Source organism: Cyprinus carpio, chromosome A23 (genome assembly GCF_018340385.1).
Source record: "Cyprinus carpio isolate SPL01 chromosome A23, ASM1834038v1, whole genome shotgun sequence".
Taxonomy (NCBI): Eukaryota; Metazoa; Chordata; class Actinopteri; order Cypriniformes; family Cyprinidae; genus Cyprinus; species Cyprinus carpio.
Genome location: NC_056594.1, coordinates 22410467 through 22435752, shown reverse-complemented (window position 1 = coordinate 22435752; position 25286 = coordinate 22410467). Strand labels below are relative to the sequence as shown.

General features: G+C 38.0%; 1 protein-coding gene across 6 annotated transcripts in view; it reads left to right on the top strand.

Annotated features, from left to right (window-relative positions):
• LOC109076566 (signal peptide, CUB and EGF-like domain-containing protein 3) overlaps positions 1 to 23892 on the top strand; it is a 99908-nt gene extending 76016 nt beyond the window's left edge. For 5 of the 6 annotated variants that reach the window (XM_042713624.1, XM_042713625.1, XM_042713627.1 and 2 more), the window contains 16 exons: positions 1856 to 1972; positions 3707 to 3829; positions 12138 to 12254; positions 14278 to 14400; positions 14612 to 14728; positions 14814 to 14909; positions 15833 to 15949; positions 17055 to 17213; positions 17284 to 17487; positions 18187 to 18348; positions 18477 to 18644; positions 19198 to 19359; positions 20471 to 20668; positions 20884 to 21036; positions 21224 to 21303; positions 22672 to 23892. In XM_042713624.1, the coding sequence (XP_042569558.1) occupies positions 1856 to 1972; positions 3707 to 3829; positions 12138 to 12254; positions 14278 to 14400; positions 14612 to 14728; positions 14814 to 14909; positions 15833 to 15949; positions 17055 to 17213; positions 17284 to 17487; positions 18187 to 18348; positions 18477 to 18644; positions 19198 to 19359; positions 20471 to 20668; positions 20884 to 21036; positions 21224 to 21303; positions 22672 to 22824 (2249 nt within the window). In that variant the 3' untranslated portion in view covers positions 22825 to 23892. The remainder of the gene's footprint in view (positions 1 to 1855; positions 1973 to 3706; positions 3830 to 12137; positions 12255 to 14277; positions 14401 to 14611; positions 14729 to 14813; positions 14910 to 15832; positions 15950 to 17054; positions 17214 to 17283; positions 17488 to 18186; positions 18349 to 18476; positions 18645 to 19197; positions 19360 to 20470; positions 20669 to 20883; positions 21037 to 21223; positions 21304 to 22671) is intronic. The other variant, XM_042713629.1, reaches the window with a different exon arrangement.
• The last annotated feature ends 1394 nt before the right edge of the window (positions 23893 to 25286 follow it).

Sequence of the window (25286 nt, the reverse complement as noted above, 5' to 3'; positions counted from 1 at the left end):
AATTAAATTAGAATCATAAATAATTGTAATATTTTTTGGAAATATTTTTACTTCATTCTTTTGAAAATTAAAGAGTAAGGTCATAAAGTGCATTAAATGAGCCTTTTAATACTAATGAATCATGTCATAGGTAAACTGATTAGAGTGATTTGCTATATCAGAGGATCAGCTGAATGTTGAACTGTTGCCGCTCAGGTTTGATGGTTAACTCTGCTCACTGCACGGATCATTAGCGTTTAGTGGAACGCGCGCCTCAGTAAGCTCACAGGTGTCTCCCAGTGAATCAGACACTGCTTATCATCTCCTCTATCAAAAGATTATATTTATATCCACTCATACATCTGAATCAAATCTTTTCAGATGACAGAATTTACCCACACAAAGGCGAGTGTTTTGTGTGCGAGTGTGTTCCAGCTCTCAGAGATGTCAAGCGTTATAATCAGAGATTGATGCAGTTGGTGAATCTCGAAGCGTTTCAGAGGCGTGTAGTGACACAGACCTGCACCCTGGCACACTCGCTCTCTCTGTCTCTTTTATAAAGTTGTTCTTCTGAATGCCAGCAGAGCTTTGTGGTGAACCCTTATTCATGACAGGTATTGTGCTTAGATTATTAAGGGAGCACTTTAAGGAAAGAAAACATTTTTATGTTGCTTTTTATTTATTCACATCACTATACGATAGATTAAAATAGTGTCTTTAAGTTGTTCATGTATTGTTGTTTGTATTGTCTACCCCAAACCCTATTAAATGAATAATAATAATAATAGTCTTTCTTTTCTCTTTCTTTCTTTCTTTCTTTCTTTCTTTCTTTCTTTCTTTCTTTCTTTCTTTCTTTCTCTTTCTTTCTTTTTCTTCTCTCTTTCTCTCTCTCTCTCTCTCTCTCTCTCTCTCTCTCTCTCTCTTTCTTTCTTTCTTTCTTTAATATCCTAAATCCTGAAAGTAACAATTTAAATTAATAATAATAGTAATTATTATTATTATTAATAATATTATTACTATTAATCTATTTATTTAAAAGTGTCACTATATAGATTAAAATGGTGTTTTCACTGTGTATGTATTATTAAAGTTTTTATGTAATACCCCAAACCCTGAAAGTAACAATTAAAATAAATGAAATAATAATAAAACAATTAAATAATAATAATTACAAACATTAATATATTAGATTAATGCTTTCTTTTTTTTAGTTTTTCATGTATTGTTGTTTTTATTGACTACCCCAAACCCTGAAAGTATCAAGTTAAATAAATACTATTTTAAATTGTTTTTTTTTTTGTTTTTTTTAATGGTGATTTGAGTGGGAGTGATGCAACAAAGTTGAACAAAGTTAAAAATTATTTTTTTTTGAGTGGGATGATGTGATTTGTTAAAAATTATGCGTGGGAATGAATCCACTGATGCACAGGGGTCAAAGTTGGAACAACTGTTAAAATTTCAGCTTTATGTGAATTTGTAATGTTGTAAAGTGTCTTTAAATGAATTGGTGTTTTGGAGCAGGGCTGGAACTGAAGTCTGCAGGACGGTAGCTCTCCAGGAGCAGGGTTAGAGATCCCTGCTTTAGCTGAACTGAACTCTAACCCTCCCATTACACAAGGTGTATAATACCAAAGTGTTCGACAGGCGTTTGCTGATCTCTTGCATGTGCTGCGTTCATGACTAAACTATTCAAAGCTGTTCAGACTGTGCAAGACATCCGGGATGTTCATGAGGTTTGATATCCACATATATGTCCAGCTGATCCTGTCCTGACTGCTGCTCTGTGTGTGTGTGTGTGTGTGTGTGTGTGTGTGTGTGTGCGTGTGCGTGCGGTGTGTGCGTGCGTGCGTGCGTGTGTGTGTGTGTGTGTTTTCAGAGACGTGTGCAGTTAATAACGGAGGCTGTGACAGCACGTGTCATGACGCCGTGGCTGGAGTTCGCTGCAGTTGCCCGGTGGGATTCACCCTTCAGCTGGACCGCAAGACCTGCAAAGGTACCATCACACAGAGATCATCCTCTCATCTCACAGACAGATCCAATCAGGAGCGACATGCATTCCTCGGTTCTAGTTAAAAGAGAAAATTATGCATGAGGTGATAAAATCCCAGTAGATTAAAAGCCAGTTTTTGAGGGGTCAACGAGAACAAACATTTCACATTGCTTTACAAAAATGTAGTTTAACATGAAAGAGATTAAAAATGGTTAGGTAGGCAGATGGATGGATAGATAGATAGACAGACAGACAGATTTTGTTGTTTTTTATATAAGATTTTATTAGGTTCCTCAATTTATGTACAGAATTTCATATCACATATTCACAGACAGACAGACAGATTTTGTTGTTTTTTATATAAGATTTTATTAGGTTCCTCAATTTATGTACAGAATTTCTTTTCTTTTTTTCTTTAAACAGTACTGAAATTGCTTTAAACGTTGCTCTTGATGTTGTAAGCCAGAAAAATGTCAGAAAAAGTGTATTTAATTCAAGACTACTTTTGAAGAAAGTAAAGAAGCATGAAAAATAGATGAGGGAACACAAAAGGGTTTAATGAAGAATAAAAGTGTTTCTGAAAGGGTGAAGAGCAACTGGAAGTGCAGACTTGCGGGTTCGTGCGGCCAAGACTGGGAGCCTGCGTCGCCTCTAGCACTCATAACGTTACGCTAACAAGAGCGATAAAAGAACATTGAGTTTTATTAGTTCTGCTGTAAAAGAAACAAAGAAAAACATCCCCAGACAGCACTGGCACGAGAAGACACGGATCCTCCTTCAGGCCCAGAGCGAGCGTTTCTTCTGCTCCTAATGCCGTTATTTTCTCCAGATGAAGCAGTCTTTCTGTGAGATGAACGCCTCATTTACTCAGATGATTCAGCCGTAATCAGAAACATCCAGTGCAGCTCAATCAAAGCCCATGGAGAGCAGGACAAGCTGATGATATATTGATCCCCGATTCCGAGAGAACAGGCCAGAGGAGACATGATCCTGAAATACTTCCTCCGGTCGGAGGCTGCACAAACGCTCTGAAGTCGCACATTCGCTCACTCCTTTCTCTTATTCTCTCCTCATTTCTTATCTCACTTCTCTTCTTTGATTCCTGTAGTCCAGACTCTAGAGATCGGAGCTAGCAACGCCAAGGTCATGGGTTCAGTTCCCAGGGAATGCAAAAACCGTATAAACCGAATGCAATAGAAGTTGCTTCGGATAAAAGCTTCTGCAAAATGTGTATTGTGTAGCTGTGCATCAATCTTTGATATAAATGTGTATAAAATGTAACTGTTTTATATTTTAGAAGAGTGGTTGAGAAAACCAGAAATGTTTAATATCGCAGATTTTATATTTAGACACAAATGTGTTGCTTCAGAAAATAAAGTGAGTTTCTCTGGTGAATTTTATGTTGGCTGAAAGGACACTTAAGACACTTAAAGCTCCTAGGATTCAAGCCGAGCCTACTTTTTACAAAATTACAAACAGTCTGATTATGTTTAATGAAGTCTGCAGTTGTGGTGAATTCTTAGGTGAAATGAATTAGGAGTAAAATGTGTTCAAACAGTAAGCTGATAGTTTAAGGCCAGGCAAATCTGTCATATTTACCCTCAGTCACCCCTCAATACCTTTTGATTATTTCACATGTGTCCTCTGCTGATGGTTTGAATCACTGTGAACTGAAGGGAACAGCTCTAACCCAGTGCATGTGTATCTCTCTCTCTCTCTCTCTCTCTCTCGGTACAGACATTGATGAATGCCGCATGAACAACGGTGGCTGTGACCATGTGTGCAGAAACACGGTTGGCAGCTTCGAATGCAGCTGCAAGAAAGGATACAAACTTCTGACCAACGAGAGGACGTGCCAAGGTAGACTAACCAATGAAAATCTCATGTCTTTATGTTAAAGCATAGACCTGTACAGAACATTGACTAATTAGGTGTATAGAATATGGATTTTTTTTGAAGGACGTTTAGATCTTTTTACTGGAAAACAAGGCAAAAATGCAATTGAGGTTCTGGTTTGCTGGATACTGTGGGCAGATTGTTTGTGATCCAGCCGGGTTTATCAGGTTAGTTTGGTCTGAAGAGGTCGGTGTTAATACAGGAGGAATCTAGGGGCGATACTGCTGAGATGTACGTCCATGATGGGTTTTGAATTGCTTGAATCACTTTGGAAAGGAAGGTACCATTAAGGGCAACATGTGCAGAGCAAATCCGTCATAATTCTGCACATTCCCGAAGGTTTCACGATTATAAAGCAGGAAATTACTGCAGACATTTATGCACTTTAGCATATAGGTTGAATCCAAACAGATTCTCAGAGCAGATCAGTCATTTTAAAACAGAATCTCACAAACAGCGTGAGTGATTGGGACTGAGTGGAACTGCGTCTTCTCCCACTCTCTCAAAATGCACAAATGGCCTCACATCCATAACGTCCACACTGAGTTTGCTTTACATGCAGTACAAGACTAGTGCATGTTTCAGACAGTTTGACAAAATTGTCACTGCACGTCATTTTAAGTCATGCCAATTTTAACATTCAAGCTGTTTTAACCCATAAAGTACTCGTGCACTCTCTAAGAGATGGTCTTCAATGCGCTCTCAGCCAAAGCGCGCACAGACGGCTCTCAAAAAGCTTGTGACTCTCGAGTCTCATTAATACATAAATGTGACCCTGGAGCACAAAACCAGTCGCTGGGGTATATTTGTAGCAATAGCCAAAAATACATTGTATGGGTCAAAATGATTGATTTTTCTTTTATGCCAAAAATCATTAGGATGTTAAGTAAAGATCATGTTCCATGAAGATATTTTGTAAATTTCCTACCGTAAATATATCTAAACCTAATTTTTGATTAGTAATATGCATTGCTAAGAACTTCATTTGGACAACTTTAAAGGCACTTTTCTCAGTATTTTGATTTTTTGCACCTTAAGATTCCAGATTCACAGCCAAATATTGTCATGTCATATAACAAACCATACATCAATGGAAAGCTTATTTTTTCAGTTTTCAGATGATGAATAAATCTCAATTTAGAAAAAATGACCCTTATGACTGGTTTTGTGGCCCAGGGTCACATATGATTAAAATCATTTCCTTATTGTCCGGCTATTGAAATTTTATTTATCCATGGCACATGCATTTTTATAAGTGAAGTTAAAAGTGAATCTAGTGTTCATCATTGCTGGTGCTATGTCATGAACCCTACCCCCACAGCAAACAGTCCCGAACCGAGGCTCCAAAACCCTCATATGAACCGAACCGTTGGTATCCCACCTCATAAACGCATGAACATACCTTCATAAACGCACACCTCCAGTTACTCACCTGTGTTTGAAATGCCAAGCCTGGAAATATTTCTGAAAACGATGGTTTGATGGCAGTCTATTCGGTTTCTCACCATAGAATCCTGTTGATATCAATACAGTGTCAGTTCAGCCGTGAATATTTTATATATAATAAAAGCATAATATTTTTATATACAATTAAATTTAATTCATATATAATTTTATATTTATATTTTTTATACATAACTATCTTATGTATATTTTATTTATAATAAAAACGTATTTTATTAAATATTTTGTGTGTGTTTGTGTGTATATATATATATATATATATATATATATATATATATATATATATATATGTGTATGTGTATGTGTATGTGTATGTGTGTGTGTGTAATTATATTTAATATATAAATATGACCAAGGACATTAAGTTTTTTCCCCCTCATATGTGCTGAGTGTGGGAACAGTCTGTGCTCAGCACTTTGGCTGCAGCGAGGGCATCTCCTCCTGTCTGCTAAAATGCCATAGCCATTGTTGTAAGGAATGTCAGAATGTCAAGTGATAAAATAATCCATGACCTTTTGCCCTCGTCTACAATAGACTCCAGACCTGGAGAAAACCGAATAGTCTGGCATTTGTTGTTGCTGGTTTATATTGGCAGTTTTCATTACTGTTATTTTTGCTCATACTTAGTTTTAGGAGTTTGTTCAAGTCAATTACCTTAAAAGGGACATCAGATGCCCATTTTCACAAGTTGGTATGATTCTTTATGGTCTTCTGTAACATACTTTGGTTAAAATTCCTCAGTGGTCGTGTAAAACAACACCCTTTTTACCTTGTTAAAAACAGTTCTGTTCACAGCAACCCGCTTCGGTGCATGTCTCTTTAAATGATAATGAGCTCTGCTCACCCCTCCCCTCTCCTCCGTGGAAGAGGAAAGGCGATTTGAAAATAATCATAAGAAATATAAAGTATGTGACTTGCTACTTATGGAGGTGCAGCTGGATCATGAACAGTGGGTGCTGATCCATCCTTGAGTTTGAACTTTTTAGCTACTTCGTTCAGAAAGCAGTCTGGAGTAAAATGATTTCCGCAGACATAAATTAATTTAGATGTATTCGGTGTGAGAGGTACCATCAAAAACAAAACTAATCCACTGCGTCCTCAGTGTCTCTGATGTCGGGAGAAAATGAAGACTCTTGTGTTCACTTTAACATCAAACTACAAAACACCTGCATTGCTTATGAGAGATTGCTGTCGCTACAGCTGCTCGAGGGTGGAGAAAACGGCTGAGGGCGGAGATATGCTAATACAGGACAGTCGGTCAGTGGTCATGGGCGGGGCCTGAGCAGTATGATGTCATACTGCTCAGAAAAGCTCAGTTGTAAAGCAGCTCTACAGAAGACAATAGTGTTATTACCCAACTTAATTCTCATCCAATAGTGTAAATGCTATCAAATGCATAATATTACTGAATATTTAGTATCTTAGTGTACATGTGACACTTTGTGCATGTACTCATATTAATAACTATAAAGCATTTGAGTTCTAAGACTCAAGGATTGATATTTGCACTGCAGTAATGTTTTATTTTCTTGTTTTCCAGTACAAATATCTAAACTTTTTAAAATCAAGATACATTTACTTGAGAAGCAAAATTGCATAAGATACTAAGTCTTATTTTCTGAAAAAATAAAATAAAATGATGTGCGTTTATACTTAAAGCAAGAAAAAATAGCAGTCAGTGGGATAAGAAAAATAAACTTAATTTAAAGAGAAAACAAGTTTATTATTATGCCATTGGTAGACATTTTAATAACACTTTATGTGAAGTCTTTATATACGATGCATTATAAAAGTAGTTTTAATGCATTAATAATGCCTTGTAATGCACCTTATAATGTATTGTATAATCTCATGAATAATTGTAACCACAGTGATAATACATTATAATACTTATCTATTCATTTAAGTATGATGCATTAAAACACATGACAAACAAACCTTCAAATATTATAATGCATTTTAACTTGTGTTACAATTATTTATGAAAAGACTTAATGCATTATAAAGGTATTAATAATGTACACTGTAATGCATTAAGCATAAAGGCTTTAAGTAAAGTGTTACAGACATTTTTTCTTGTTTTTTTAAGCATTAAAACAAGTCATTTTGCTTCTCATGAAAATCTGTTGATTTAAGAATGTTTAGAAGTTTGTAATAGAAAACGAGACAAAATCATTTTTGCATAGTGAAAGCTCTCAATGAATGGCAAAGCATGCATAAAAAACCCTTTTGGTGTGGGAAAATGTCCATTTGAAAAATATTCATTCCATCAGCCCTATAAATCAGACTGCATAGTCGTCTATGCTTATCCTTCATGAGGAAACGAGACGCTGGCGCTGAGTGAATGCTGAGGCTGAAACCTGTAAACAGAATATTTGCTCTATTTGTGTATTGACAGCCTCAGTGTTCCCCTGCTGTCATCAGCCCAGCGACGGGACGCGTCCTTCAACATCTCTCCAAAAGCCTGGAGACATTCCTGGCTCTCTTAAGAGCTTTCTGAGGTGTATTTAAGGGGAGCTGTTATCAGATCCCTAGTATTCTTGAGGCGGGAGTCGCTGATAAAGCCTGTATCTCTGCTCTTTAAACAGAGCAGCTGTCATTTCACTCTCACAGTGCCATTGTTTCAAGCTGTGAGATTAAGTAGGACCTTCAAGCCCAGGTCTATGAGGTGAAAAAGTCAGAATATCTCACTTGTTGTTTTGTTATGGGCCATTTACTTCACACTCGGGTTTAGGAGTTTTCAGCTCGTAACTCTCCAATCACATGAGACATGAGCTATTATTTCTCTAAGTGATCGGACTTACATTTTTCATCAGGCAGATGGTAAAACTGATGTAAAAATCCCACAGAATTGCATTGAAGGAAGGACCCAAGCCATATCTGAAGACCAGAATATTAAGGATCCGGGACTCTTTTCATTTAGACCTGAAAGAACCACAGAGCACCAACCTAGGACCCTAATAAAGGCCCTGAACACCCCAACAACCAAATCCAAGCAATTATCCAAGACATTTAATTATATTATTGATTTGATGCTACTGACACTATTGGATGAAAACAAAACTGGAACTAAACTGAGCTGAATAATGACACTGTTGTTTTCTGTAGAGCTGCTTTAAAGCTGAATCAAATTTGTTTCATAATTGATGAACTCTGCCACACTAGCAATGCTATTTAACTGAACTGAATCAACACTGAACTGAGCTGAAGAACAACACTATTGTATTCTGTAGAGCTGCTTATTTTATAATTTTGTAGAGCTACTGTATAATTGAATTAAGTTTGTTTCATTACTAACCACCTTTGCATTGACACTGATGAACTAAATTACTGTAAAACTGCTTTGAAATGATATGTAATGTATAAAGCGCTGCATAAATAAATATGACTTGACCCTAGCAACCGCATAGCAACACTATTGCAATCTCTTGGCATCTTGGCGATGGATTTGCACGGACAAGCACCACTCACTTTTTCCTCAGAAAATCTTGTTAATATTTGTAATATAAATAACCCCCTTGATTCAGCTGTTGCTGTCACTATTCCAAGTGACAGTGTTTTTTCCACGGTACCCACTTAGCACAGAGAACTCAAATGCACAATGAAACAATGAGAGAATGCAGCGCTGCACGTACACACACCTGCTGTCAGACCCGCATACTAACGCCCAGACACTCTAAAAATACACTTCAAGGCATCTTAGCAACACAGCCTGACCTTCAGAAAATACTTTTTTATATATTTAAAACCTGTTGTTTTAAATCGGAGGTAGTTGGTAAATAACATTTTATTCAGCAATCTCTTTTAGGTGCTGTAACTGGTCACAGTTACTTCTTTCCATTATTTCTAGTCACCTTTTGGTGACACTACCTGTCAAAATTCTGGACACATTTACTATAAGAAAAATGCTTAAAATAGTAAAACATGGCATGTTGCACTGACAGCCCCAAAAGTCCATGCATTGCAAAAAAAAATGTGTTGCTTCCCAGTATAAATATCTAAATATTCTTAAATCAAAATACATTTACTTGGAACCAAAATTACTTAAGATATTAGGTCAAAATAATATCACTTTATGCTTTAATCAAGAATATCTGCATATGTCAGGGATTGTGCTATTTGATTAATGGGGCCTAAAATGTCCCAAGAAAACATCGCCCACAGCACACCACTGCCGCCAGCCTGTGTCTGGCCCACAATGCATCCAGGTGTCATAGCCTCTGTTGGTAATCTGCATATCGGCCGCCGACAAGATGCCCCAGGAATCTTGATTCTTCAGACCAGGCCACTTTCTTCCAATGATCCACGGCCCAATCTCAACGATCTTTTCATGTGTTGCTGGCGATGACATGCAGTTAGTATGGGGACCCGGCTGGGTGGTCAGCTACACAGGCCAATACGCAGAAGACAGCGATGAACTGTTTGCTGTGACACATTGTCCTGGTCACCGCTGTTGTAGCTGATGGTGATTTGTCACACTGTGAACAATGCGTGACAGTCTCCGCTCCCCTCTGGCATCAGTGAGCTGCGGAATGACACGCGGCTGTGTTTTTCCATCCGTGCAACACTTTTGAAACATACTACAGCAGCATATGAACAACCCACAAGGTGTGCTATTTCCACCATCGAAGTTTCCAGACGCCATGCCATCACAGTTTGTCCATTATCAAACACTGATAAATCATCAGCTTTTCCCATTCTGACACCAAACACTCTACTGACTGAAAGCCAGTCCTCGGGTTGTTTATATACTGCTCAGTGAACTGCTACTGCGGCACCATTCAGTTCCCATGCGCTCATTGCTCTAGGCTTGGGATGGTCATAATGTAGTGACTCATCGGTGTATTTCCAATGCAGTCATTTTTAACCGCGGACAGTACAAGTGTGACTTTTTTATTTTCTTTTTTTTTCAGGACCATTTAACCTTTTTGAATCACGTCCATGATTTATTTTATTGTGTGTGTGTGTGTGTGTGTGTGTGTGTGTGTGTGTTTACTTAGCAAGTGCCAAAACCTTTACCAAGTTTTGTACCATTCTGATGAATAATAAAAAAAAACTAACAATTTTTCAGCCAAAAATGACTTAATATAACCAGAAGGTTAAGAATATATTTTTGCAGTCTGTTAGTTGTTTTCTTTTGCCTTCAGTTGCCTTTGGAAAAGAAATGAAATCTGGCTTTTTACACTAAATCCAGGCAGTGTTGAGTCTCATGGGAATCAGAGGAAGCATGTTGGGATATTCATTGTTGTCTCTGGAGTCTATAAAGTCCTTCAGTGTTATTCTCCTGCTGAGGCTTTGAAGAAACAGTGCAGACATCAGCAGGGTGATTTGTTAGATTGAACAAGAGTTTCTAGGGTGTGTATTGATTGTGTAAACTTAATTTATGGAGCTGTGCTTTCTCATGACTGAAATGATGAAGCTGCTTCTTGATGCCACACTTGGAGGTAACTTGAGGATGATGTGGCTTGTTGATAAGCTTGAGTTAACCTCACTCACATACAAACTGTAAAAAAAAAAAAAAAAAAAAAGGACTTGTCTACAGTAATGAGAATCAGTGTTGACAAACTAAAATTAATATAAAAAAAATGAAAAGGTACTGAAAAAATTTGGGGGTGAAATGAGCTGGACATTTTTTCACGAGATTCACCCAGACACAGATGAGGTGTACAGGGAACTTCTGCAGTAATGAGTGAGGTGGCAGTCAACAGAATCCACAGACTGACCCGAAACGGTCTTATGTTACGACACGTTCTGTAATATGACAGACGGGGGAGCGTTTAAGGCTTAATCATTTCCATATGTTCTGAGGAAATAAGGATGAGGGGTTTAAATACTTCAGCTCTAGCCAGGTAATGTGTGTTAATGAAGACCAGAGGGTTTATTAAAGGGATACTCCACCCCAAAATGAAAATTTTGTCATTAATCACTTACCCCCATATCGTTCCAAACCCGTAAAAACTCTGTTCATCTTCGGAACACAATTTAAGATCATTTGGATGAAAACCTGGAGGCTTGAGACTGTCCCATAGACTGCCAAATAAATAACAGTGTCAAGGTCCATAAAAGGTATGAAAGTCATCGTCAGAATACTCCATCTGACGGAAACACAAGAAAAAAAAAAAACGACTTTATTCAATAATTCCTTTGTCAACAGTCTCCTCTGTGTCTCTTCATACCTCCGTATGCTGTGTATGCTCTTTTGTGTCATCCGCACCACAAGGATGTGCTGTTTCTACATGTATTTAGCTTTGATTTGAAATAAAACAGCGCATCCTTGTGGCGCGGATGACACAGAAGAGCATACACAGCATACAGTGATATGGAGAGACACAGAGGAGACCGTTGACAAAGGAATTATTGAATAAAGTCGCTATTTTTGTTTTCTTTGTTTACAAAAAGTGTTCCCGTTGCTTCATATAACCCAGATTGCACGTCTGATGGCAGATGTAGTATTCTGACAACGACCTTCATACCTTTCCTGGACCTTGACACTGTTATTTATTTGGCAGACTATGGGACAGTCTCAAGCCTCCAGATTTTCATCCAAAATATCTTAAATTGTGTTCCGAAGATGAATGGAGCTTTTACGGGTTTGGAACGACATAGGGGTAAGTGGTTAATGACAAAATTTTCTTTTTGGGGGGGAGTATCCCTTTGAGACCGAATTGGTGATTCCACTGAAATGACTTGTGTCAGATGGAATGATTGGCGACACATGGTACTGTCGTAGCTACCAGTTTTCCACACTACAGTGTGAATTCAGTAATTATCATATGAATAAAAGTGCTTGTGTTTCCTGTTTTTGCAGATATAGACGAGTGTTCTTTCGACCGGGCGTGTGACCACACATGTGTGAACTCACCTGGAAGTTTCCAGTGCTACTGCCACAAAGGTCACGTCCTCTACGGTGTGGCTCACTGTGGAGGTAAGCCAAGGATTACAGGAGTTTTTTCAGCAAAGTTTCTGAGTTACAAGAACAATGTCCATTTCCTCTGCAGTAAAGAAACATCTGCCAGAAAACTCATGTAGGCAGACCCACTCTACTTGGTAGGACCTTTGGCAAATCCAATGAAAACTGAGACTTTCCTATATAAATGCTCTCCAGTTTCCTCTGGCAGCAATCGGGACCCTAAACAAATCTGTAAAGGTTATTCTGAGACACCTTATTTTGCAACCAAGCTATTTTCTTCGAATGTGCGAGACTTCCGATTCATTAGCCGCTATAGAAGCACGATAAAAATGTTTGCGCTACAAACCAATGTGTTTATGATTATGATAACAGTTTGCAATATAAAAAAATTACTAGAAGTGAATGACGGTGGAAGCCTTGCACATTAATGGCCATACGCTCAAACGTTAAGCACTTAACTAGTTAAAAAGCAAGTAGCCTAGATGTTTCAGGTATGTATGTGAAATAATGGGTACTTATTACTTTTGGATGTTCAGGAAGAAGGTCTTACGAAAGTCTTGTAACACTAGAATCAATTTCAGATAAACCCAGTGCTAAACCCATTATTTTTCTAACATGGTTATCTTGTTAGTCAAATGGTTTCTTCCTGTCTAAGTGGGCTGCTCTCAGCCAAAATACACTGCATCAGTGAAGCTTGTTTCAGGGCTGATTGAGCAGATGAGGAGCTGTTTAGTGATGTATGTGTCTTACTATTGTTGAGAGGACCAGAAATAATGAATGTATCTCTTTGACCGTGAGCACTTAGATAACACCCAGATTTATGGAGTTCTCTCTTTTGTTTCCAGAGAATGGTCATCGGTTTCCCATTGATGGCTTATCTGCCAGGAAATAGAAGCTACAGGCCCTGATATACTCAGAGCAATGTTCTTTTTTGTTCTTTGCTTAGGGATGAAAATAAGTTTGAAATACCTTTGCATTGGTATACTGTTAAAACTTCAAAATCTACTATAAAGCAGCTCTCCATGTGTTTACTTGCGGCTGACCTCGACGGACTAAACAGAAGAAATGAACCGGAGAAGATTTCCAGCGCACATCATCATCAGCATGGACCAATAGTAGTTTGATGGTGTTTACCATCCGGCGAACTGCTTTGAACTCCTCAAACTAACTTTTTTTTTTTTGGCTTGATTTTGTTTGAAATGATGCCACACCAATTCATTCTTCAATTTCTCTTGAAGTATATCAGGGCCTTAAAGCTGCAATAGGCCTTGGGTTAAAACTGATTATTGCAAAGTTTACAGTCACAGAACATGCAAACTCTTTGGTTTTGGTCTTTCTCCATTCAAGTAGATTGGAGCTAGACTTGCACGACTTGAAAACAGCTGCCTGAGGGAGTCATCAAGTGGACTGACTTGCCATAAAAAGGGACTCTGACCAAAGTCTGTAGCTAGAGGTTAACAGAAGTGCCAGTCTAACATTGGTTTTCTCTTCCCCCGTCCCCTTCCTCGCTCTTTAGATTAATGAAGGCTCGGGATCCAGACAGGGAAAGGAAATGTGAAAGTCAAAGGTTTAGCCTGGAGCCGGTTCAAATCTGATGGGGAACAAAAGAACGACAAAGAGAAGGAAAACCAGACTAGCCTAGCAAGCGAGCTCTGTATTCCTTAAAGAAACATAAAAAAATTCCTGCTCTCAGAAAATGAATTTGTTGAAACACTTTTTCTCTGTCTCTGTTTCCAATCCACTCAAACTATCTCTGTTTTGTCTATTGTTTGGCTTTTTTTTCTTTTTTTCTTCTTCTTGTTTTTTTCCCCCTCTGCTGGTTTTGTTCCAGTGTTGGGGAATAACTTTCTAAGGCCTGATGCTAACCTGTGTAATTAAATGCATGTTAGATTCACTCGTCACAATAGAAATATGGATAAAGTGTGGGTTGCTGTGTTTATAAGTTATCCAACTATTCTATGCATACAGTACATTTTCATTAGTTGAATGCCTGCATTTTTTTCTATATAGCCTTTTAATTGTCTGTTTTGTTTTATAGATATTGATGAGTGCAGCATTAATCGGGGCGGCTGTAAATTCGGGTGTGTGAACACTCTGGGCAGTTACGAGTGTACCTGCCCTCCTGGTTACAAACTGCACTGGAACAAGAAGGATTGCATTGGTATGTGGACAAGAGTGCCACCTAGAGGCCATTCGGATGCAACTAAAATCTGGTTCAAATGCAAATGCCAAAGACTGCTATAAGTTCTGTATTTTATAAATGAAAGATATGTAATAGAGATCCAATGTGATCTAAACACTTCTGATGCATATTTAAAAAAAAGACAAATTCAGTGTACTTGCTCGGAGTCAAACTTATCATTTCTGCGCAGAGACTGTGAAGTGTACGTCCAGTCTGGTGGCCCCCAAAGCCACCCTTACCTGCAGTAAGACGGGGAAGAAAGAGAGCTGCTCTCTCACTTGTGCATCCAAAGCACATTACCTATCAGGTAGAAATCAATACCTCCTAAAATACTTAATTTAACAAACTTGTCCATTCCACTCTGTGATCGATTTTCATTTTACGTTTCACAGAATCAGACAACAGCTATTCTGTCAGCTGTGGAATTCCCATCCTACGAGGTAAATCTCAGAGCAGATTAAACGCAAGCAGCATCCAAAGCTGCATAGGTAAGATCATACATACGTCCCAACACCTTCTTTATCTCATATGTAACTGATTCGTGGCAACTAATGGTGTGCACTTTCCACAAACAGGGTACACTTTGATGTCTAATTGTATTTCTTATTTTACCGTTATACGTATGTACCCATACAGGTAATCGCATTAAAGTAATCCCATTTTTAGTTGTGAGATATGTTACAGAAACCATTAAGCGTATTAACTATAAATGTATTAATAACTATAAGCCAACATTTGGCCCTAAACTAGCTAGCTCCTGCTGATTATCAGCTTAATTTAGACTCACGTTGCAACCCTGTTACCCATTTTGGCATAGTGTTTATTAATGTTTTAATCGAAGTTTTGGTATCATGGATGCCACATATTAACTAATAGAAAATAAAAGGATCATATATCATTTAATTTGATCTCCTGTGGTTAACAATAAACAGTTTCTTAATACTAAGCTCCTCAATTTTCACTGATCATTTGTTGAAAAAGAAAAAAAGACAAAATTTTAGGTCCAGTTTTTCTTTTGTACAGCTGCAGTCGATGAATCCGAGAAACATAATGACAGAGACATCGCAGCTGTCCAATTACATGATCACTTGATGTGCTCTGCAAATTTGAAACTTATTTACCATGCCTTATGTTTGTTTTGATGTCAGACTCGTTTCACATTAGGATGCCTGTCACGGCAAACTGTAATCTTAAATTGCTGTTCCTCATAAGTGTACAGAGTGAGCATAAAGCTAACATGAATCTGCTTTAAATGTTCACAAACGGCCCGGCTGGTTTTAATTTTCAATCAAGCATGTTGCATGTAGCGAGCCGGCAGCTGTGTATTAATGTAGTTAGCTAGTAGTTGTCAGCAAGGGCTTTATATGAATCATGTTGAGCTGCATGTCAAGGCCTCTTTGTTTGGTTGTAGAGACTCAGGCTCCTCCAGTGAAGCAGACGGTGTCCTTCCGGATCAAGAACGCCAAATGCTACCTGCACCCAAAGCATAAAGGGAGGGCAGAGGACAACGGCAGACAGATCGGGCCAGGTCAGAGGTCATAGGGGCCAGGAAATGAAGGGTACCATGTCATTTTGATGGTCCCTGCTGTGGAATAAGGTCGTAGTACTGTCTGTCGAGGGAGCTGCGTTCTCATTTTGCTACATAAACACTGATAATTGGGATAATAAGGGATAGTTCACCCAAAAACGATAATTATGTTATCATTTACAACTCACACTTACTGTATGTCATCCCAAACCAATTAGACTTTAGTTAATATTCAAAGTATTCCTAACATTTATAACAAAACTGTGGAGGTTTCATTACAGGTAACCGAAACTTAAAATATCCAGTAAAGTTGTAAAGGCATATGAATCAATCGGTTTAATCCAAGTCTTTGTGTGATCACTTTATATGATGAACAGACTGACCTTAAGCTTTTATTTACATCTAAACCATGATCTACACACATGCATACACAGTCGCTGGGGTATATTTGTAGCAATAGCCAAAAATATATTGTATAGGTCAAAATTATAGATTATTCTTTCATGCCAAAAAACATTAGGGACATTAAGTAAAGATCATGAATATATTTAGTAAATTTCCTACTGTAAGTATATCAAAAGTTAAACTTAAAACTAGTAATATGCATTGCTAAGAACTTCATTTGAACAACTTTAAAGGAGATTTTCTCAGTATTTAGAGACCCTCAGATTCCAGATTTTCAAATAGTTGTATCTCAGCCAAATATCGTCCCATCCTAACAAACCATACATCGATAGAAAGCGTATTTATTCAGCTTTCAGATAACTTATAAATCTCAATTTCGAAAATATTTAACTTTATGAGTGGTTTTGTGCTCCAGGGTCAGATTTGTGATTTGTTTATATGTGAATAAAGGCCTAAATTAAACCTGATATCAGATTGAGAGATCGTATTGTAACCAAAGGCTTATATAACATGGTCGTAAACAAAGTCTGGGTTTGGAACAACATGAGAGTGAGTAAATGATGTCAGTTTTCATTTTATGATAACTATCATACTGTATTTAAAACAGTTAAGGAGTTGACAATCCAATAATGTCACTCCAGAAATGTGAAACGGTGACAGCTAAATGCTCTTGTTGTGTGAATAATGACTTGATTTCCAGGTGGCCAACCGTGCAACAACTGCCTGGTCACGTTCGTTAACCTGAAGTGCGACTCGTCTAAGAAGGCCAAAGGTCGTCGAGCACGTAACCCATCAAGCAAAGAGGTGACGCGCATCACTCTGGAGCTGGAGGCTGAGGTCAAGCCAGGAGACGCCACCGGTGAGTCTGACATCCTCCACCTAAAATAAACCCTTCTTGTTCTCCTAACGTTCATCTCGTTCTCCTGCAGGGAACTGTAACATAATGTGTCAAAGGCAGCGCATGGAGCAGCAGATGAAGTCATACATTAAAGCCCTGAAAAAATCCATTAACCAGGAGCGCTTCCTCATCCGTGTGGCTGGGTTGGAGTACGAGGTGGCACAGAAGCTCCCACAAGCTGCACTGAGGCAGGAGAACTGTGGACCGGGCCGAGAAAAAGACAGCGGCCGCTGTGGTAAGAACACACCCTCCTCCACTGCAATTTTTGAAACAAAGTATCAGCTGTTAAAAATGAACAAGTGCATCTACTAGAGATAGAAACTCAAGATGGTCTGAGACAGCCACAGAACAATTGCCATTTAGATTATAAATGAGCTATTCTTGAATAAAAGTCTTTGGGGCTACAAGAAGGGACATTTTGTGAGATTGACACTGATACTGTTCACCCCTTTTTTTGGTGAAAAGGTGTTGTCGTTTGCTTTAATATTCCACAACAGTTTTCCCCAAGAAAATATAAATTTTACATAAAATATTTTAAATAAATTGTCCTGTGGCACATAGAAAAAATATTGCCAAAAGGCATTTGGCTTGGTCTCTGACTGCCTAAACTACTTAATTTTTTTTATGCAGAAGTTCTGTAAAATGAACAGAAGTTATGCCATTGCTATTTTTTGTTAGTGACGGTAACCTGAGATTGCTTGCAAACGTTTATAAAAAGGAATCAAAAAAAACTAAAAGCGATTAAAAAAAACTAAAGCAAAGATCAGATTTTTTTCAAGTCTTTGGTTATGAATAATAGCATTCTACATTGATCACTTTAAACTACAAAGTCAAATTTCAAAATCAAATGGCATGTCAAAAAACAAAAAAAGAAACGGCGCTTAGAACATCTGCCTCCTCACTGCTGCCCCCTGCTGGCTGCTCTCTCTCTTAGTCAGATGTCTGCCTGGGTCATACTACCACGGTGAGCAGGAACGCTGTGTCCAGTGTCCGCCTGGAACATTTCAGGAACGTGAAGGTCAGCTGGCCTGTGACCTTTGTCCTGGAGGAGACCGCCATGGCCCACTAGGGGCCCGCAACATCTCCTCATGTGCAGGTAACTAGACTTAATTAATGTGCCTTCTACTTGTAATAGATGTAAATGTGTCCTGCACTAGGCACTTATTCATTTTTCTTTTAAGAGTACATTTTTAACCATTCTTGGTCATTTTTGTCTGTGTGTAGGTCAATGTCCGCCAGGTTATTTCTCCAGCGACGGGTTCAAGCCCTGTCAGCCGTGCCCTCTGGGAGCATACCAACCCGACCCAGGACGAACTCTCTGTTTCCCCTGTGGAGGTGGGCTCGGTACCAAAAAAGAGGGGGCCAGCTCCTTTAATGACTGCGAGGTCAAAGGTAAGACATTTTGACGTGCTACGTCAAAATCCCTGATTAAAATGAACACATTTAAAAAAAAAAAAAAAAAAAATCATACTATTATAGTTTTTATTAATATTTCAAACGAGTTTTTATTTTACTCTTTTAATTTTAGTACTTTTGTTTCGTCATTTTTATTAGATTATTATTTCTATGTATTTTGTTACTTTTTATTTTTATTTACATTTTAGTTATTTAGTTTATCAAGTTAAATTAAATTGTTGCCTTGGCAACTATCGTAAATAAAGTTTTATAAAGTTTTTATACTTTATTTTAATTTAGTTAAAGTTTATCAAGTAATTGAAGATGTTTTATGGTTTTAGTTTACCATAATAGGCCTGATTGACAATTCATTTGGGGTGTGTTTGTGTGTAGACACCAATAATCGATGTTTGACTCACAAAACTGTTTTAAAGTACTTTCCTCAAGTGTAATATGGTTCAAATATTTAACAAAGGATTGATCAGACCACCTGAACTGGACAAATGAAGCCAACTCAGCCCATGTGATACTGGTGTCCTTGTGTGTGTAGTGTTGTGTTCTCCAGGTCACTATTATAACACCTCAGTTCATCGTTGCATCCGCTGTCCTCATGGAACCTACCAGGCTGAGTTCAGACAAAACTACTGCATCTCCTGTCCAGGAAACACCACCACAGACTTCGACGGGGCCATCAGTGTGTCTCAATGCAAGAGTGAGTCCGTTCATCCTCAAACACAAGTGTGGACTTCTTATGATGAGTCCCTTATGCTGATAAGAGTCTGTTGTTGATTGGAAATCTAGAAGTAAAAGCAACATCACATCAACAAATTGCATTTTGAGTGAAATGTGTTTTAGGTTTAAGGGATAGTTCACCCAAAAATGAAAATTTGATGTTTATCTGCTTACCCCCAGGACAACCAAGATCTAGGTGGTGTTGTTTCTTCAGTAGAACACAAATTATGATTTTTAACTTCAGTTGTTGCAGTCTCTCAGCCGTATAATGCTTGGCAATGGTAACAGAATCTATGAGAGTAAAAAAACATGCACAGAAAAACGAAATTAAACCCTGTGGCTCGAGACGATATATTGATGTGTAAAGACACAAAAAGATTGGTCTGTGCAAGAAACTGAACAGTATTTATATTGGTTTTTAAACTGTTAGAACTCTTGTGAACACGCTTCACAGCAGCAGGCGCCTGAGGCATCTTATTCTTCTTGCCTCATGGCGGATCGTAGACTTATAACTGCATTACCGCCACCTATCTCTCAAATGGACCATTGACACTCCTAACTATGGTAATGCACTTATAAGTCTGCGATCCACCATAAAGCAAGAAGAAGAAGATGATGCAGGCTGCTGTGAAGCGCGTTCACAAGAGTTCTAACAGTTCGGATATTGCGTGAATCAGAGGTAAAAAAAAAAACAACTAAACGATATAAATACTGTTCAGTTTCATGCACAGACCGATCGTTTTGTGTATTTACACATCAATGTATCGTCACAAGCCACAGGGTTTAATTTGGATTTGTCTGTGCATGTTTTTTTTACTTTCATAGATTTTGTTACCATTGCCAAGCATTATACGGCTGAGAGACTGCAACGACTGAAGTTAAAAATCATAATTTGTGTTCTACTGAAGAAACAACGCCACCTACATCTTGGATGCCTTGGGGGTAAGCAGATCAAATTTTCATTTTTGGGTGAACTATTCCTTTAAACCTGTATTTTGGCACTATGAATAAAATGCATTTTAAGGACAAAAATCCAGGTCCAGAAATGTTCTCAGTGAGGACTCTTCTTGTTTGTTTGTGGGTGCGTTCAGATCGGGAATGTGGGGGTGAAATAGGCGAGTTCATCGGATACATCGAGTCTCCCAACTATCCAGGAAACTACCCGGCCAACGTAGAGTGTATCTGGACGATCAACCCTCCACACAAACGCAAGATTCTGATCGTTGTTCCGGAGATCTTCCTCCCATCTGAGGACGAGTGCGGAGATGTCCTAGTAATGAGGAAGAATGGTAAGTTCTTGTTCTCTTCCAGGTATAACCTTTATATCAAGTGTCAAAAATGATTTCTTAAACTTAAAGTAACGTTAACATGCATATAGATTTGATATTTGTGTAATAAAGTATTGACTTACCAGGGTGTCTGCAGTCTCTACATGTTAGTGGTGATGGTTTGCTTCTATAAATAGTTTAGCTTTGATTTGAACACTATCATTTCGTTTTCTTAGGCTCAGCGACGTCTATCACCACTTATGAAACATGTCAGACGTATGAGAGACCGATTGCTTTTACCTCCCGGTCACGCCGCCTCTGGATCAACTTCAAATCCAATGATGTGAACAGTGCTCGCGGATTCCAGATTCCATACGTCACTTACGATGGTACAGCTTTGAGATCAACCCTAGTCTGTACACATTTAGTTTTGTATATATATATATAAAAAGAAAAATAATTCTAAACATTCTCAGGAGAAAGATGTATGTTGATCTTTGATAAGATATTTAACCGGTTTCTATTCATTCTTGACATTCATTGACACTAAAGTCTGTTTGATTTTCTTGTATTTAGAAGACTATGAGCAGCTGGTTGAAGACATTGTAAGAGATGGAAGACTTTATGCCTCTGAAAACCATCAAGAAATACTCAAGGTCAGTTTTGCATTTTTACTTATCTTGTTTTCCAAAATAAATATCTAAACATTCTTAAGATACATTAAAGGGATACTCCACCCCAAAATGAAAATTGTGTCATTAATAACTTACCCCCATGTCGTTCCAAACCATTTAAATCTCCGTTCGTCTTCGGAACACAATTTAAGATATTTTGGATGAAAACCAGGAGGCCTGTGACTGTCCTATAGACTGCTAAATAAATAGCAGTGTCAAGGTCCAGGAAAAAGTAAAGTCGTCGTCAGAATACTCCATCTGCCATCAGACATGCAATCTGGGTTATATGAAGCAATGGGAACACTTTTTGTAAGCGAAGAAAACAAAAATAACGACTTTATTCAATAATTCCTTTGTCAACAGTCTCCTCTGTGTCTCTCATTATCACCGTATGCTCTTCTGTATCATCCGCGCCACAAGGATGCGCTGTTTTATTTCAAATCAAAGCTAAATACACATAGAAACAGTGCATCCTTGTGGCGCGGATGACACAGGAGAGCATACACAGCATATGGTGATAATGAGAGACACAGAGGAGACAAAAAAAATTATTGAGTAAAGTCATTATGTTTGTTTTCTTCACTTACAAAAAGTGTTCCCATTGCTTCATATAACCAAGATTGCATGTCTGATGGCAGATGGAGTATTCTGATGATGACTTTCATACCTTTTACTGGACCTTGACACTGTTATTTATTTGGCAGTCTATGGGACAGTCTCAGGCCTCCAGGTTTTCATCCAAAATATCTTAAATTGTGTTCCGAAGAGGAACGGAGCTTTAACGGGTTTGGGACGACATGGGGGTAAGTGATTAATGACAAAATTTTAATTTTGGGGTGGAGTATCCCTTTAACCTGAGAAGTAAAATGACTTAAGATATGAGTTTTCTGTATCAAAAGCAAGTTTTTGCTTAAAACAAGAAAAACTATCTGCCAGTGAGTAAGAAAAATAAACAAGTTTATCCTTGAACTAAGTTTATTTTTCAGTCTCCACTGGCAGATGTATTGCTTGTTTTAAGCTCACTTAATTTCTATATATTTCTATATATAGGCTTTTTGCTTTTCAAGTTAAAGTACCTGCTGTTAAGAATGTTATACTGGAAAACAAGAAAAAAATACTGAGGAAGAAATTTTTTTTATTTTGCAGTGTAATGAAGTCTAACAGCAATGAACGCGTTAAAATCATTTTTATGCATTTTCCAAAACACCTCTTTTACTACATCTCTTTATCCAAAACCCGTAATTTGTGCTTTTTGCCTTAACTGTGTTCACGGTATAGAAAGATTGACCAGACATGATGACAATGAATTCCAGGTCTCATTCCATTTCTCTCCTTCTTGATTCTCACCAGGACAAAAAACTGATTAAAACTCTGTTCGATGTGCTGGCTCACCCAAACAATTACTACAAGTACTCAACTCGGGACTCCACAGAGATGCTCCCGCGTTCATTCATACGCCTCATCCACAGCAAAGTCTCCGCCTTCCTGCGTCCGTACAAATAGTCCAAAAGCTCTGTCCATCTCCAGTCACCTGGCCTCGAGTCAACGGGATCCTACACACATTTAAAGGAAATACACACACATTTTCAATGGTACACACACACACACACAATCACACTATGCAGATGTTTCAATTTACCTTTTTCTTTTTCTTATCAGTCATCTCCGAGGGGGAAAAAAAGCTTCTGTGTAGTCTACATGTAATGCAGTCGTATCAAGCCAAACTGAAGTGTTTCCTTTCTCTACATTCTGTGCTGTGTCTATGTTTTTTGTTTGGTCAGTCCTGAGGTTTGGTGAGCCGTTAAGAGTGGCGTGTGAGTTTAAACACGCCTGACTGTGTTGTACAGACAAAAGTAAGTTGTAGCATGTCAAAGAAAAGAAAATCTATTTGTCGAACTGGAGCTAGCTGTGATCGTGCTTAAAAAAAAATAGGCTTTTTTCTCAAGTTCCAGCTCTCGTAAACTCGTAGTTCTCAAAATAAATGTACAATCTTTTGTATATCTGTACTTTTAGTGTGCTCTTGGTAAGATCTAATTCATATCCAGCATTTCACAGTGTTAAAGCATTTTATATGAGCTCCTAGAGCATACATGTAATCTATAAATCATGCTGTTAATACAGTAATGTTTTATTAAGGTCTGCCTGTTCGGATTGTATTATTGTCAACCGCATAGTTTCATAATATTCAAATTAATTTAACAAGGCATAAGAGATATGTGGGTTATTGGAAAGGCTGGGTGATGAAAAGGTTGGTTGGTATTGTAAAAACAGTGGACTGTTAACACTCAGTTCTGTGAGGTTTTTTTTTTGTTTGTTTTTTTTGGCAGAACATGTAATTGCTGCTTCTTCAGAAACGTCACTTTAAGCCTTTGGTTTTTACCTAATGCGATTCAAAAAAATTCCCTATAGAGAAGAGCAGTCAAGAGGAAGAGTCTTTCACAGGTTGGAAGTAATGTTTTCATAATGCAGACACGAATCACTGATAAACGTAAACCACCGGTTGACGTGGATGGACTTGAGTAAAAAAAATGGCATCGCTCCAGATTTCAGAATGAAACGACGTTGAAGTGACCGATGAAGTGTTTCGAGTTTGTTTTGCACATTACATAAGGACCCAAAGAGAAGCAGCATTCGGGTTACAGGTGTTGGGTTTCAACGCAAGTGCCTGAAATGCAAAAGTGTCAGGATATAAACCTGTGGATGTCGACATTTATGAGTGTTTCCTGTATTAATTATGAACCCGTTCGTATTCCTCACAAATGTGTTTATAGGTAAAGCCCTTTACATAAAGTGAGAAAAGAACTAATCTTTGAGAAGGTTAAACCATACCCAATTTTGATATATAAACCCGAAAAGGACTGGTCAAAATGGTAGTTTACTGTTTTCTTTTTTTGTATGTTGTAAATATGAAATAAACCTAGACTAATTGGAGTCTGACAGATAAGTCCAAACAAGTCGTTTTCCCAACTTTACCTCTGCGCTATCCTCCAGGCCAAAGGCTGACACAAAAGAGGGTGCGTTCAATCTTTAAACATCAATCCCAGATTCATACGCTACACAAGTATGCAAACGCTTGGCCACTGTGTTGCAAGCACATGCTCCTGTTGTATATAAACATGCATTCTTGCGTTGCTGTATGGGGGCTATAGTTACTTTGCTATGTTTGCATTAAAATACATCAACTTTAACTTGCTCACTGGGATTCTCTTTGCCATCGCAGCAGCTCACCTAAAAAAAGACAAATTTTACCTTATAAGAAGATAGTACAATCTAATTCAAAAAAAAACACATGCACATGCACATTTCATAAAACAAAGATTCATTAAATAAAAATTTCTTCACTAAAAAATACTTCATTTTTACATACTTGCGTAGAATGTTTTGGGACTATTTCTGTGCTAAAAAAACAAAAAAACAAAAAGGATTTAGTGGTATTGACTTCACTGGCTCCACATGGGGTCAAATGCATTTTAATAGTTACCTTTGATCCAAACATCTTTGAATTAAAGTTTATCGGTCTACAGACACACAGTTGTCCCACCGCTTTGTTTTATGTAACGGACAGAAAATGTATCCCTGAAGACTATATTCATGATATCCAGAACTAAAGAGAACGAATGTGTGAGATGTTTGCAAGGGTTACTTTATGAAGCAGTTGTTGACATTTTAGGCATTTTGTACATTTGTCATCTATTACAAGGGTCACTAATATAATTGTTTAAATGTATAAATATGATAATATAGAGAAAAAAAAACAGCTTGGGTTGACCCAAGAAGTGAAATGTCAATACTGCCCCACTCAAGAAACCCTCAAGTTCAAGTCATCATCTACTACTAAACACGTCGAGTGCTGTGTTGCAGCACTGCAGGTGGATATCTCCTCAAAAAAAAAAGACATGGGTCATATGTGAAATAGCCACGATTGCCATGAAATGATACGTTTGTAGCAAAGTAGTCAATGTTTT